This window comes from Neophocaena asiaeorientalis, unplaced genomic scaffold, assembly GCF_003031525.2.
Source record: "Neophocaena asiaeorientalis asiaeorientalis breed wild unplaced genomic scaffold, Neophocaena_asiaeorientalis_V1.1 scaffold297, whole genome shotgun sequence".
In the NCBI taxonomy this organism is placed as follows: domain Eukaryota; kingdom Metazoa; phylum Chordata; class Mammalia; order Artiodactyla; family Phocoenidae; genus Neophocaena; species Neophocaena asiaeorientalis.
This window is the reverse complement of record NW_020175435.1, coordinates 539276-555039: the sequence shown is the minus strand read 5'-3', so window position 1 is coordinate 555039 and position 15764 is coordinate 539276. Positions and strand designations below refer to the sequence as shown.

General features: G+C 38.2%; 1 protein-coding gene across 5 annotated transcripts in view; it reads right to left on the bottom strand.

The window, feature by feature from the left end:
- The window catches only part of CHD2 (chromodomain helicase DNA binding protein 2), a 117682-nt gene extending 101954 nt beyond the window's left edge, over window positions 1–15728 (bottom strand). For 4 of the 5 annotated variants that reach the window (XM_024767698.1, XM_024767701.1, XM_024767700.1 and 1 more), the window contains exon 1: window positions 10882–11364. In XM_024767698.1, coding sequence (XP_024623466.1) covers window positions 10882–10982 — 101 coding nt within the window. In that variant the 5' untranslated portion in view covers window positions 10983–11364. Of the gene's footprint in view, window positions 1–10881; window positions 11365–14672; window positions 14806–15153 lie in introns of those variants that run through there. The other variant, XM_024767699.1, reaches the window with a different exon arrangement.
- Window positions 15729–15764: the final 36 nt, after the last annotated feature.

The following is a 15764-nucleotide window of genomic DNA, read 5'->3' as shown; positions in this document are numbered from 1 at the left end:
GCAACGAATAAAGATCCTGCACGCCTCAACTAAGAGCTGACGCAGACCAAAGGAAAAAAAAACATGATATTGGTGGGTTTTATGACTGAGGCTGAGTGGTTGAGTTCATAGTCATTTGTTATGTAAGTATCTTTTTAATGTTTCAAATGGTTCATAAAAAATCCAACCAAAAGAGTCAAATTCAAGGCAAGGGATGTTAAGTATCCCCAATCCTATACAAAATGAGCTAAAGATATGAATGAGGGTGAGACCAAGTGTTTTTTTTTTTTTTCCCCCATCATTTCTAAAACAAGTCAGATTTAAGAGACCTAAAATAATATTCGGGGGAAAAAACATTTTTAAAAATAAGCCTTAATATTAAGGCATAAATGAATTAATTTGCATACTTCTCCTAGGAGGACAAGTTTCTAAATGTTCAAAGAGAAAAATAATATTTAGGAAAAAACTATAAATACCTTCACATTTAAGGCACTGACGGTCTAATTATTCATTCCAAAGGCAGGATATTTCCTGAAATATTATGCAGATTCACTATTAATGCTGAATGATAATACTAAATACTATCAATATTAAGTTGTCGCTTGTAATGTTGATTCAGAGTAGGAGATGTGGGATGTCCACAGGACTGAAAAAAGGAACAAATCAAGTGAGTGGGTGAGTAGTCCTTCAGCTAAGCTTTCACCTAAAGTAATAAAATTACCTGATTTCCAATGGCATTAACCGTTATAAGGCAATTAAAAAATGGAATTTCCAGGAATGATTAACCACCATAAATACAGAATCCTCATGAAAAATAAGTTTACCTAAAAATTACTCAAAACCTAAGTTGCAAACAAGTTTTATAATTTGATTGAACAATCATCACAAGGGAAATACAATGCAAAAATAAATAAAAGGGACAAGTCAAAATTGGGAGTTTTTCAATTCCAATAGAAAAATGCTTATTTAAAAAAAAGCTTACTTCTTTTCACTCACTGATAAAAAAGACTTGACATCTGTTCAAAATCCTTTTTGAAGCTGGCAAAAATGGAGTGATTAAGTGTCTCTTACAACTGGACTCTGAAAGCAAGCAGCATTAATAGCTATTGTTCCATTTTTAATTTTTAATCACCGCTTCCCAGATAACCACAAGAGGGCAGCACAACAACACTTCGCTACAGAGCAAGCCTGCGGGTTCTCGGCCCAAGAGCTGCCATTTCAGCACTTACTGGGTACTGTTTATTTTCCTAAACTTACAAAATGGCCGAACTGCTTGGCAGAGCTGTATTTTTTTGTTGGTGGTGGTGGTGAAAGCAAAATCTGGTAAAACCGCAAAGCCATCTACACTGGAATTCCATAAAGTTTATCTCCGGACTATGTTCTATCAATATTAAAACAGCTAACATTTGTGGAGCACTTCTGTGCCATTTGCAAACATTCTCCTCTAATCCTTCTCTTCATTTTACATAAGAGGCCTAGCCCAAGTGTGTGTATGTCACCCCCCAGCCCCACAGCCTGAATTATGAAATCCACACTACTATTAACCTCTAAGTAGTGTTGCTGTCCCTGTCTTAATCAGTTAAACAGATTATTAAGCCACCCAACAAGAGATTAAGGCCAGAATCATTCCAAGGGTGGCGCAGGACAAGTCACTTCTATGTGTCATAAGAGGACAGAAAGGCGAAGATTAAGTCACGAGTTTCTTACTGATGAAAAAAATACTGGATGTAGCTCCTTAAATAAACTGAACAGTATCTTTAAGATCTCCTCCACCTCTAGTTCAGGTCCTATGATTCTTAAGAATAAGCTACATTATAAACCAGTTTCAATGACAATCAAGAGAATGAGAAAAGAAAGTTCAATGTATACACAACAAAGGATTTATACATACAACATATGAAGAATTACATAGCAAAGAAAAATCCAATAAAAAACTAGGCAAAGGAAATGGACAATTACAAAACCCAAACTGCAATAGCCCATAAACATATAAAAAGGTAATTAAAACTCACTGGTAATTTGGGAAGTGTATTTACAACATATTATTTTACATTAATCTGCTTGGCAGAAATTAAAGTCTGGTTAACATTAAAGTATGATGAGAAAGTAGGGAAAATAGTACTCATATACCATCACTGAAAAAGTAGAAGCTTTGGAAAGCTATTTGGCATATTACCCTAGAAATATGCATGAATCGTGTGAGTTAATCAGTGGGTATATAACCTGAACAAATTATCAAATGTGTGCAGGAGATGATAAGTATAAAAATGTTCAGAGCTCTGCTCATAAGATAAAAAAAGGAAATAACCTAAATGTTCATGTATGAAAATACAAAAATAAAATGTGAAACATTCATACCATGCAATTAACTACAACAGTTAAGACTAGGGATGAATCAGATCTATAAATATCAATATGACAATTTCAAAACTATTGTATTTTCTTAAACACAAAATATATTACATGAACCATGTGCGTTTTAAAAATGCCAAGGTTTTTATATGCCAAGTTCATGAAAGTGACTAGGGAAAAGGGGTGAATAGGATTTTAACTATATCTAACCTGTTGAAAACTTAATTTTATTCTTTGAACTTCCCTGAATTTTTCTTAATTTCTCAAAAAAGAGCTGTTTCTAACATTGAAGAACTGATCAGTATTCCGGAGTAGACCTTCCTAGGATTTGGCAATTCTTCTGGAACTCACTTTAACACTGGAAACACTAAGGATCCTCTTTTCAGAAAAAGGTACATATATGTAAGAGACAAAATACACACAAAAATGCTGTGTAGTTTCAGAAGATAAAGGGTTAATTCAGTCCCATCAGTAAACCAGCCCACCCCACCCCAAGATTAAGAAACCCAATGATAAAGGAGGAAAAAAAAATCTACTTTTAATAACCATATTTCTAAAATTTTCAACTGGTGCCAGGCAGAAGTCACCTTTATCTCTATTATGCTACTCTGCTCCCCAATAACCAGTAAACATTTGAGTAGTCCTACATAGTTTAGGAAGCATTAAACAAATGGAACCCAGGCATACATATCATTAGGGAAAAGTGAATTATAACAAGAAGCCTGGGTAAGGTACAAATTAAACATTCATTTGGCAAATACCTATCCCAATCTGGGTCTGGCAGAGCACTAAGGATTAACATAAAAGGCGAGGCAAGCTTTCTACTCGGGTAACAACATGGAAGACTAACCCTTCATGCGGTGAAAGGCAGTTACAGAAAGAACTCTCCCTATAATCTACCATACCAACTGATGTTTTTACATACATTTAGAACCCTGAGGTTAGATGAACTTATTTGACCAGGAGTTCCTTTCAGCCCTTTGAGTCTTATCTTTCCTTATTAACAACTTTCAGGCTACAGTTTTAGACTTTTGTAAGTTAGCAACTCCAAAGCTCAAAGGAGATTTAAAAGTCCTGGCTGCCAACCTCAATAGTAAATGTGGAACTTCGACAACACCGTCATTGGAAGTAAGTGAAGTCCCTGAATCAGGCCACAGAAAAGGAAAAGTGAGGCCTCCCAACTTTCTTAATAACAGCCAACACTCACTGTGGCAAGCACTTCAGTGTTTTAGACCAGTTTCTCACACTCAGCATTATTTATGTTTTTTTGTTGGGGGGAATAAGGGGTCTGTCCTGTGTATTGTAGGATGTTGAGCAACATTGCTGGCCTCTACCCACTAGATGCCAGTAGCACCCCGACCTGAACCCAAAATACCTCCAGACACTGCCAAAAGTCTTGCTGGGGGAGGAGTTGGTGTCCCCAAGCTGAAAACTAGTGTTATAAAAACAGTATTTTACTTAATTCTAACTTCCCCAAGAGAGACATACTACATACCCTTACTCCTATTTTAAAGATAGAGAAACAAGCTCAGAGGTTCCTGCCCAAGATTCTACAGCTAAAAAGAAAGAGAAAAGAGACCCAAAGTCCCGTTCCATTAGCCCTTATTTCCCAAACCTGCCTCAGTGCAAGAATCAAGGGAGGCTGTTGCTCAACATACAGACTCCTGGACACCACCCCAGAATGACTGAACCCAAAACTTCCAGGGAAGAAGCCTGGGAATATGTTTAACAAGCACCTCAGGTGATTCTTAGCAAGTAAATCTGGGGACTTAAATGCCTATATAAAGCTAAATTTAGAGGAAACAAACTTTTTAATCAAGCAAGGGAACTGGAACACTGCAAGGATTTGACCCATCACCCCCTTCCCTCAAAATGACAACTTACCAGCCGTATACTGCCTCCATTTTAATGTCAAATCAACCAGCATTATCAACTGGAACTGAAGGCGCCCTCTAATTACAGTTTTTGACAGCCACCACACTCAGGAACCATTTCCCCAGAGGGCATCTCTATAGGACAAGTGTTCCCAACGCTGGCTTTGCAATGGACACACCTGGAGCCCTTCTGACAATCTCCCCCCTCCCCTCCCCTCCCCTCCTCTCTCTCCTCTTCCCTCCCTCCCCTCCCACTACAAGACCCCCCAAATCCAATCAGGTATGGGCCCGGGTTTTTTAAATTCACAAGTGATTCTGATGCAAAGCCTATGCTGGAATTAAGTTTACTACAACAAAAAACAAAAATTAGAAGCAAAGCTCAGTCTCTACAAACTGGCCAAATCCAAAGTGCATGTGTGGTGCTGGAGTCTGTCCAACCAGAGGAGGGCCCGGTTCTCGTCTCCAGCACCCCTCCACCCACCACCTTTCCTCGTACTACTCCCCCATCAGTTTGTCAAACTACCCCCAGGGGAAATCACTGGATACAAGTTAACTTGAATCTTTCCATGTAAAATAACCGCCTTTTGAAAAGCAATCTGTCTCTGGCATAAATCACACCAGTGATTTTCAGCTTTTGGTTTCTTTAAAAATGTAAAGTTTTTTAAGACAAACAGAGTACAGAATTAGTCTACAGTTTTACTATTTTCCCCAATCACCTACATAGTTTCCTCTTACCTATCTAATCCTGGAGCCAAACTGCCCGTGTCTCAATCCAGTTCTATCTACCCTTTATTCCCCCTTGTGCCTCAGTTTTCTCATCTACAAAAGACGGGTGGATAATCCTACCTACCTCACAGACCTGATGTGAGGACAACTCAAAGTAACACATATCAAGGACTTAGAACAAGTTGCAGGCTCATAGCAGGCACTATTGTTAGCAATTATTGAATCTCTCCAAAACAATCAATGCAGTTTTCAATGAAAAATCTCAACAATCATTTCATCTACTGGTTTGCACAACTGAAAGCAGAACCAGAATAAACGGGCAGGAGAAGTAACTATAAATCCTCGTTAAGTACACAACCCCACTGAAGGAACGGGACATGAGTATAAGAAGAGCTCAGCAGGACGCAGGACCACCCACAGAAGTTCAAAAGAAGAAAGCTCTGTGACAGTTAACCTGGGAATGCTAGTGGAAGGAGGTCACTATCATTTCTGCTACACTAACCCTCACACTAAATAAAATATACATTCAAAACTCCTTGAAACAGTGCCTGACACAGGGAACACTCAATACAATGCAAATCTACCCTGGTATTCACCACACGTTATTTTCCTTCATGACAAAATCCAAATGAAAGATTACCAGCCACGACTGGACTAAGAAATAACTCATACAAATGCAATACCCTGAGGCTTATTTTTATATTCTATTCTCTTATTCTGTTTTTAACGCTGGTTACAATTCACAACCCACCAGCAGGTGACAAATATCACTCTAAATAACTGATTCACAGCACAACCCAGGGCCACTGCTCTATCCCTAAGTTACCTTTATCAGCTATGGGGAAAAGGAATTCTGAATGGAATGTAACTGTTCAAAGTTAATTCTGGAATCCAAACTTTTGGAGGTCTCTAAACGGGTTCAAGTAGACAATCACAGTAAAGAAGAGATAGCACTAGAATTTAAAGCAATTGGAGGCGAAAAAATCCCATCAGTATAAACATTTCAAAGGTATGCTACAGCAGGATCTGGCATGACACTGAAATGGAAACTTTTCCTCTTCCATCAAGCATACAACTCCCCCTTATCAGCACCCCATCCCCCATTGCTTCCAGACCTCCAAATTCAAGCTGCCCTAAAAAGGGAACTGAGAAAATAGGACAAGGAATGGAAAGACAAAGGATTAGAAAAAAATGTAACAAGTGCTCCATCAGAATATTTGAAACACATGGGGAAACATGCAAACATATGGAAACACATGCAAATTGGAAACACATGGAGAGCTTTTAAAAATTAATCACAGGGATTGGGCTGGACATTGGTATTTTTAGAAGCTCTCCAAGGTCTGAGGTAGAAACAAAAAATAGAATTCAACAACTCAAACCAAAAGTAAAGGAAATGAAGAAAGCAGAGGAAACCCAAATCATGAGACTATAGGTCTAACAGAATAAACTGGACATTAGGCATTATGTTAAATCAAATGTCACTATGGTGAAGACTGATTAGTAAAAGCAAGCTACAGCCAATTAGATTTTTTTAAGATTTATTTATTATTTATCTATTTATTTAATTTATTTTTGGCTCCGTCGGGTCTTGGTTGTAGCACACGGGATATTCGTCGTGGTGCACGAGCTTCCCTCTATCTGTGGCACGCGGGTTCCAGAGCGTGTGGGCTCTGTAGTTTGCGGCACGCTGGCTCTAGTCGAGGTGTGTGGGCTCAGTAGCCCCGCAGCATGTGGGATCTTAGTTCCCTGCCCAGGGATCAAACCTGCATCCCCTGCATTGTAAGGTAGATTCTTTACCACTGGGCCACCAGGGAAGTCCCGCCAGTTAGATTTTGTTGTAAACATTACTGTAGTTACATTTATATCCAAACAGCACTGCACCTTGGTATTAATTATTCACTCTTGTACAGCTTGAGAGGGAAATGAGGCAGAGGGTAAACCAGGGCAATAATTACCAGCTCCAGAAGGAGGAGATAAGGCATCTACTCAGAGTGACTGCCAAGAGGAGGGCTATGACTCACACAAGCTGGTCTACTCCAGAAAGAGTCATATGCTCCTTTCAAAAGGCTGGGTTTCTCAGGGGGATAAATTTTAAAAATAAGAACAATTAAAGGATTAACTGCAAAATACACCCAAGGTTTCAACTAACTAAAAGAGGACCTGCCTCCTAAATTCATTTTAACAAACCTCTCTCCTAACTTGCCTAAATAGACCAGACTCCTGTGGGAGGCCAGGCCACCAGCCACAGAACCTCACGGGCAGCCTGGCTCTTAAAGAGGGACTTAGAGGGACTTCCCTGGTGGCTCAGTGGTTAGGAATCTGCCTGCCAATGCGGGGGACACGGGTTCGAGCCCTGGTCCGGGAAGATCCCACATGCCACGGAGCAACTAAGCCCGTGAGCCACAACTGCTGAAGCCCGCGTGCCTGGAGCCCATGCACCACAGCAAGAGAAACCACTGCAATGAGAGGCCCAAGCACCACAACGAAGAGTAGCCCCTGCTCACCGCAACTAGAGAAAGCCCGCGCACAGCAACAAAAGACCCAATGCAGCCAAAAATAAATAAATAAATTTATATTAAAAAAAAAAGAGGGACTTAGAAAAAGAAAGATGAAGCATTAGGAATAAAATATTACTAGCAGCTTGCAGTTACTGAGTACTTTCAGTGTAACAGTCTCTCTTTGCTAAATACTTTATAGGCATTGTGTGATTTAATCTTCATAACCCAGTGAAGACTGTCATTATCCACACTTTTTTTTTTGGCGGTGCCGCACGGCATGCGGGATCTTAGTTCTCGACCAGGGATCGAACCCGAGCCCCCTGCAGTGGAAACTCGGAGTCCTAGCCACTGGACCACCAGGGAAGTCCCATATCCACACTTCAGAAATGAGAGAATTCCAACAGTGTACTTCATTAGCCTAAATTGGGAAGAAAAGTTTTCAGTACTAAAGTAAATGCTGCACTAGTGCCCATCATTGTACACAGCTCTTGCCCGGCACGGAAGGAACAGTTAAAGACTTGACAAATTATAAAATAACTCATCAGAACTGGATCCTAAGTATAAAATCAAGACTATCTTTAGAATGATGCCTTAGGTGCTGCTCTTCTCCAACACTCTCCCCATCAATATCAGAGTAATCACAGAGTAATCACTCTCCAGAAGCTATCACTAAAATAACAAAAATGGTGACCTTAGCCAAACATGTTAACAAAATGTTGTAGGTCAATTATACTTCAAAAACAAACCAACTTACGGAAAGAGAGATCAGATTTGTGGACCAGAGACAGGGTTGGGGGATGGGGGGGGTAATGAGGGGTCTGTGGGGAGGGGGAATTGAATAAAGATAGCTAAAAGGTGTACAAACCTCCAGTATAAGACAAATAAGTACTAGGGATGTACGGTAAAACACGATAAATATAATTAACACTGCTGTATGTTATATAGAAAATTTGTTTAAAAAGTAAATCCTGAAAGTTCTCATCACAAGGAAAACAATTTTTTAACTTTGTATCTACCAGATGATACATGTTCACTAAACTTACTGTGGTCATCATTTCATGATGTATGTACGTCAAATCGTTATGCTGCATACCTTAAATGTATACAGTGCTGTATGTCAATCATATCTCAATAAAACTGGAAGAAAAAAAGAGACTTAACCAAACATGTTAACAGTAAGATGCTAAATTGGAACTGTTTTGAAATGCAGCATGAGTGCCTTCCATACACCTACATTCTCCATGATTTATTTCACCAAAGCCTTGTCCCCCCACCTCCAATACACCCAGTAGAAGAGCTTTTAATAAAAGGGTCTCTGCCCCCAGACTTCCCTTATCAATTAGTTTAGACTGATTAGGGGCAAGGTCATAACATATAAAGTATGTGCTCCAACACTGTGCTAAATTACTGAAAACAAAATAAACATAAAACAGACCCTGGGCATTTGGTGAATTGTGTCAACTTCTGTTGTTTGGATTTATACTAATAACACGGAAGTTCCAAAGAAGTAGTAATAGGCAATTTTGGTGAGGTATGAATTTGAATTCAATGCCCAATCAATCAGGTTGAAATGCAGGAGGGAATTATTCAGCTATAGTACCAAACACCAGCTAAGTAGGCCAACACAGTTGTTTTTATATGTATGCAAAATAACTCTTGGGTGATTAAAAAGAACAGTTTCTTCGCTAAAACGCCCTCCTTAAGAAAGTCAACTGAGTCCTAAGGTTTTCAAAACAAACAAAAAAGCTAAAAGACCTTAAAAAACTGATGCTCATGCCCAGAATAAATTTACCAAATGTCACACAGAGCAGTCACTTAATTTTTATGTCAGGAGCAAGTTGACTGTGCCACATTTTATGGTGACTGTAATTTGGTCACAAGTAATGAATGACAGGAGTCTGAAAATAGGTGGTTGTAGGAGGGATCTCTCACAGTTGTCAGGGTTTGCTGTATATGGGAAGGGGTAAGTAAACCAATCAATTATAAAATCTGTGAGTTTCACATACTGTCAGGTAAAATTCAACTAAACTTCCAGATTCATCTCTCAAACAACAACTTGCTAAAACTTTTTATGACTAAAGCTTCTTATGAAATACTGTTTGCCCACCTTCCTGCAACTGCTTAACCTTTACAAAAGATGTTACTCTCCAAAGAGCCAAATATCAATTGGAAACTGCAGGTTTTCAAAACAAGAATCCAAAAGAAAGAGGAAAGATTAATCAGCACTTTTCTTGCCGTTTCATTACATCCTGCACACAGGAGGAAAACCCATAGAAAGCTCAATGAACAGACCTAATACTCTGGTTCTTTCAAGTTAATTGGCTCCAAGTGGCATGCAAACTATTCACAGATATACTGCTATATCGTAATATTCATTTTAACTCACATAGTAACAATATTTATTACATCTACAACAGAGCAGTTCATATCCTGGAACACGATTGCAGTGTTACTTAATTCTATCTTTTAATTTAGGATATTTAGCAAATAAAATTTTAATACAACTAACCAGAATTCAATCTCAATACACAGAAAGAACCTTTCTTCTTCTTGCTTTATATCCACCTTCAGAAGTTGCTAATATGTTAATGATCATCAAATTCTTAAGTATTTGTCCCTAAGGCTGTTAAAAATTTCATCATATATATTTGAGCATATACTTTAAAAATCACTTACAGAAGCTTTGATGAACGAGTCTGTAAAACTGAAAACCCAATTTCACCTAAAGTTTCCACAAAGAATTCTTCGTAAAGAACCAAGACTATGCGAACCTACAAAACCAATTAATAATGTAGTTAATTTTATCTTCTATAAACTTTATTCAGAAACTCACGATATGCCCAGGTAAACATCTCTTCCAAAGTACCATACTTTTACTCAATAAAAAACTTCTGTACTATTGCCAACTATGTGACAGATCATTCCAGTTATTGCTAAAAACACTCCAAAAGCTTAGAAAAAACTTTTCACCAGGGTACGATTACGAAAACACCAATATAGTCTTTCCTTCTTACTTAAATTCATTACTTGTGACCAAATTACAATCACCATTGGTAAGCTATGATTTTTTTTTAACCAGAAATCCTTGCAAGGGTTTCCAAACAAGGCAGACCATGAGCATCATTACAGCATTTTAACAAGTTTACCAGGATTGAATTAAAATTTCCAGAATGGGGGATCTGAGAAGTTTCCTAAGATTTTGCCAAGTAATTCCACTACTGGCCAAGCTTTGGGAGTCACTATTCTTCAGCAAGTGCTTTAACACTTAAGAAGAGTTGTTTTCTAACACTTGTTTGCACAGTTATGGATGCCTATTGCTGTATTCTGTTGTTTAAGTTAACCTAATATTAGTAACCTAGTAGTTACTGGTCAGGTGAAAATCTCTAGCTGTTTTCTACTTAACTATCCCGTTGTTAATCTTAAAAATAAATCACTTTGCACATACTGACCTGAGTTTTTCTCCATCAAATGCCAATTGAGAAAATGTTTGGTACCAAGTAAAAATGCACGGGGACAAGTTCAAATAATCTTCCCTTTGTTTATGAGCCATGTATTAAACAACAGCTGTAACACCGTTAACAAGTTTCAATTAAAATAAAAATATCTCCTCTTGATAGTGAAACGCTTTTGGTCAATGGTAACAAACTCATTAATCTCTTCACAGTGAACACAAAAAAGAAAAAAAAAAGACCCGCTAGGATATGAGAAAGGAAAGCGAAAACGATAAAAACTGGCAGGTTTTCGACTTGAAGGTTTCCGATTAGTGCCTTTTACTTTCTCCAAAAGCAGAAGCCGCTTCTAAATAAGGAAAACCATTCCTAGGGATGAGCAAAAAATACACGCTGCAGGGTGGAGACGGCCACAGGGCTGGATGGAGGGCGCCGCCAGGGGCGAAATCGCGCAGGAGAGGGCGCCCACCGGAAAGTCCCAGACAGCCTTGCCTTCCCCTCCCCCCCCACCCCACCCCTTTTTTTGCCCCTTGGCGTGCGACTGCCTAGGCAAAAAGGAACGACGTAGGCTGCGCACGCAGCCTAACGTCACTGCGTTCGCCCCTCCCGGCGACGAGGCGCCTGACGTCGCAGGGCGGAGCCTGCCCACAGGCCGCCGCTGTTGACCCGCTGTTACCAAGCGCGCGCACAGCCAATCAGCAGTCGGCGCCGGCGCCGGCCGGCCTTTGAACTCGGCACGGCAACTTCCTGCTGTTTGGCGAGTACACAGTGCAATGCAGTATGTCTGTCAGCGCTGCGGCACAAAGGAACAGCCATTTTGTGACTGAGCTGGAAATGCACCAAGATGCCAGGGGCTCAGAAAGCTGCTGCCGGCGCTAACTACCAAGCTGCCCTTTATTTCAGTACCAAAGAACAAAAAAGGGGGAGGGGGGAGATACTTCGGTATTTCAGGTTTCAATTCGCTCTATTTTCAATCTTCTCAAAAAATCCCGATTCCTAAGAATTATCAGCATCATAAAATGGCTGCCACTTAAAAAAACTCCCTGTTCCACTCCACAAGCAACTGCATTATGCCAACTTCTAACCATCCCCAGCCTTTTAGAGTAACAACTAAAAGGCTGATTAAAAAGATTTTGCCCGCACCTCAGGTTATCAAAATAAAATCTGGCTCAGAGGCAGACGTTTTGGAGATAAATTTAATAAACTGTTTCAGTTCTTATGATAAATTGAAAACGCAGCGTCCTAGAACACACAGCTCTTTGTGTGCAGTTCCATTCCCATTTCCTTCTCTTTCCATTTTGTGATATTACTGAAGTTACCCCAAACCGCAAATTATTTTAGATAAGTGTGTGGTATACATTTCTATATATGTCTATCACAAAAACTTTGTTTCAAATATTTAAAAATTTACAGATATCAAGTATCTTTAAAATCATGTTTTTGAAAGTGAACTTTTTAACCTTCAAAAATCATGATATACAAAGTATAACATTATACTTAAGCATTAACTTCAAAAGAACAACAAACTTACAAAATGACTATTAAGTATTGCCATTATTTCCAAAAACAGGAGCATACCAGCCATACCTAAATTTACACTCAATTCTTTCAGGTCCTAAAGTAAATCTCAGACCAAAAAGTTTACTTGACCTGCAAACTCCTCCCTTCCTCTCCTGTGGCTCAGGCTGCGTAAGTGGGTATCTGTAGTATTCCCTAAACGCTATAGACTTCATGCCACAGAAACTAGGTCCTTATGGAGAAATTCTGATGGATTAAGGAACCAAGTTCTGTCTACCATAAGTCACCTTAATTTTAGCTCACTTAAAAATAACAATCTACTACAATGAAACACCACTAACATTCTATAGCTTTACAATTTTAAAAGGAAGTGATGTCATAATTATGTGCATGTATTAAGGTATGCAATTTAGGGTAAAAGTAATTTAACACTCCATCTTCTTTTCAAGGAGTCTCTCAAATATTTTTTGACACTCATCAGGTATATGAATCAAAATATACGTGACAAAAAAAGACATTTAAAAGTACAGTGCATGCCTCTAGTTAAGCTGCAACCTCATTACCAGGAGACAAATGCATGGCAACTTCCATGTAGTTTTCCAGGTCAGAGTATCATTAAAGGAAAGAATAACAACACCGCTTAATTTTTTTAAATTAGAAAGCAGAGTCTGATCAATGATGTTAACCACAAACCTTGCCTGAGAAAGCCAAAACCCATGTGAGATATGCAAATCATACACTCAAGGGAGTACCAATTTTAGGTATTGAATCTTTAATAATTTGTCAAAGATACCTGGGGATTCCTATTTGTTCAAATCACCATCACTTTTCAGAAAAGTCAGTTTAGAATCAGTAGAGAAGTTTTCTGTCCTAAATCTAACCTAGGTATACATGGGCAATTCAATTCCAGAGACAGCAATCCAAACTATGTGACAACTCAATTTGCAAAAGAATTTGGAAAGGTATTTTTAAAAGCAAGGGTCAAAATATTTTAAGTCTTATAAAACATAAAAATTTAACATTATTAATAAACCATTTTCAAAACTTTCAAATCACTAACCTAATAATAAAGTATATTGTTTATATAAAATTATAAAAGAAAGAGCAAAGCTGGGGAGAAAAAAATCATATAACCAATCAAATTCTTGTTAAATGCATGATTTAAAATTTATAACATGACAATTCATAGAACACACATCAAGAAATGCATTCATATATACTTTAAAAAATTAATATACAGATCATACAAAACATCTTAGAGGCTTTTCATACAAGAAAACATCTTAGAGACTTTATTACTTAGTCACTAATATGGTGAACTCCAACAAATGTGAAACAAATCATGATTTGAACAAACAGTACATTTGTAAGCTTCAGGAGATAAAGCATTCCAGGCGACTCTGTCGAAATAAATCAATAAATTTAAAGCAGCTACAACTAAAATGCAAGGATAAAATACTACATCTACCAACCAAAGAGCATTGTCTGAATATAAGCATACAAATGCAAACCATAAAGTATTTTAAATATAAAACATACAATTACAATCAGTAGCAAACACAAAATAAAAGCATATTAATAGTATTCCAAGATTTCTGTGATCACAGGTCTGATCTCATAAATGCAGGAACTGTAATCATCGAGAGTAAAGGTTTTGATAAATCTTATCAAAATTTCCTAAAATGTCAAGAGTATCAAAAGAAATACAGAGTCAAATAAAAATATAAACTGAGAGGCATCAGTCAAAGGGTCCTTTTTGCAATTTCATTTTAAAATGTACATTTTTTCATTCATATAACTTTCTCAAATGTCTATTTACTATAATTTACTACCACAAGGCTCCTCTATGGCCTTCAGTTACAAGTTTGGGTATCCTAGATTCTTCAAAGAAAAAATTTGCCTTGTATGTAAAATGGTGCAATGCAGCAATGGCTAAACCGACAAGGTCATTTTCCTACAGCACGAAAACCTAAAAACTGAAATTTATTGACAAAAAAACTGTAGTTTACAGGAAAGGCCCCCTTGAATAAAGGTACCTTACCTTTTGACTGCTGTAAGAGGCCTTAAGTCACAACTTAACTTTCATAAATTGCTACCAAAAAATTAGGGTGTGGCATATTAGCAATCTCAAGGTCACGCTTTAAAAAACGAATCCAAATTAGTAAAATACTTAAAATAAAACAGATAGCTATCCTTGTCTGTCAAGGTGAACAATGTAAGCTGAGGTTTCCCCCAAAAAAAAAGAAAAAAGGAAGAAAGTTGATAGCTCATACCTCGATGCATTGCTGTGTAGCGAACTGTCCTCCTCTTGGCTTTTGTCCTTATTTCTCATCATCTTTTAATTCTTAAATATTAAGGGGGAGGGGGAATCTGTGTTTGCTTTGAAGTCCTGTGCCCAGGTATTTACTGTCAAAAGTTGAAAGAAAGGTAAGGTCCCAGCTTCTATCGATGGTTTTTATTATCAGGAACAAAGTCCTGACGATGTAACGATATTGTTATAACACAACAGCGGTTAAGCACCAAAAAGCAAAATATTTCTATTTTTTCTTTAAAAAAAAACACATAAAAACAGGCTAAACCGAACAGGGAGAATCATCACTATCAATAAGGAAAGTTTCTCAAAGTAACACACTGGATACAAATAACAATCTCTGTATCTTATTGCGTCATCCAGGAATTTCTCATATTTACAGAAAATAAAGCAAACATAAACATATAAATCTTTTAAATTATCACTAATGATCATGAACTTACCTGATCCATGTAGTAGGTCCAAAGCAAGAGTCCTATCTAGTAGTAGAAAAATATCAGATCCAAATAATTAAAAATAAAAACAAAATTCTCCGTTAAAAAACAAAAAATAAATAAAATTATCCTCAAATATGTTAACTGGTCAAAAAAATACAGCAACAATTAATCCTAAAACGGGTCCGGAAGAAAAAAAACCTCATTAGGAGAGCGCACAAAAATGGAGGTGCGCCATGGCTTCTAAGCTGGAAAAAACAACGACCTGGGCTCTCAGTACGGCTGCTTCTTTCCAACAAGGCACGAAAAGAAAGCTCCCAAAAGCTGCTTTTCTCCCTAAAAAAGGTTCGAATCGACCCCAGTAAGTCACCAGGACAGGCAGGGGGCTGCGGGGGCCCCCTGAGGCTGCCTGAAAGTTAGGGAAAGTTGCGTAAAGTGAGGCGAAGGCAGGGAGCAGAGCGCGCTCTCTCTAAGGCACAGCCGCCATCTAGAGCCTCCTTCCCAGCTCTGAGAGCTCTGCCTTTGATTGACACTCTCTACATTTACCCCACAACTCAGGTGATGTACCATAGACCCACCCCTTCATCTCCACCAAAAAAAAAAAAAAAAAAAAATCCTCC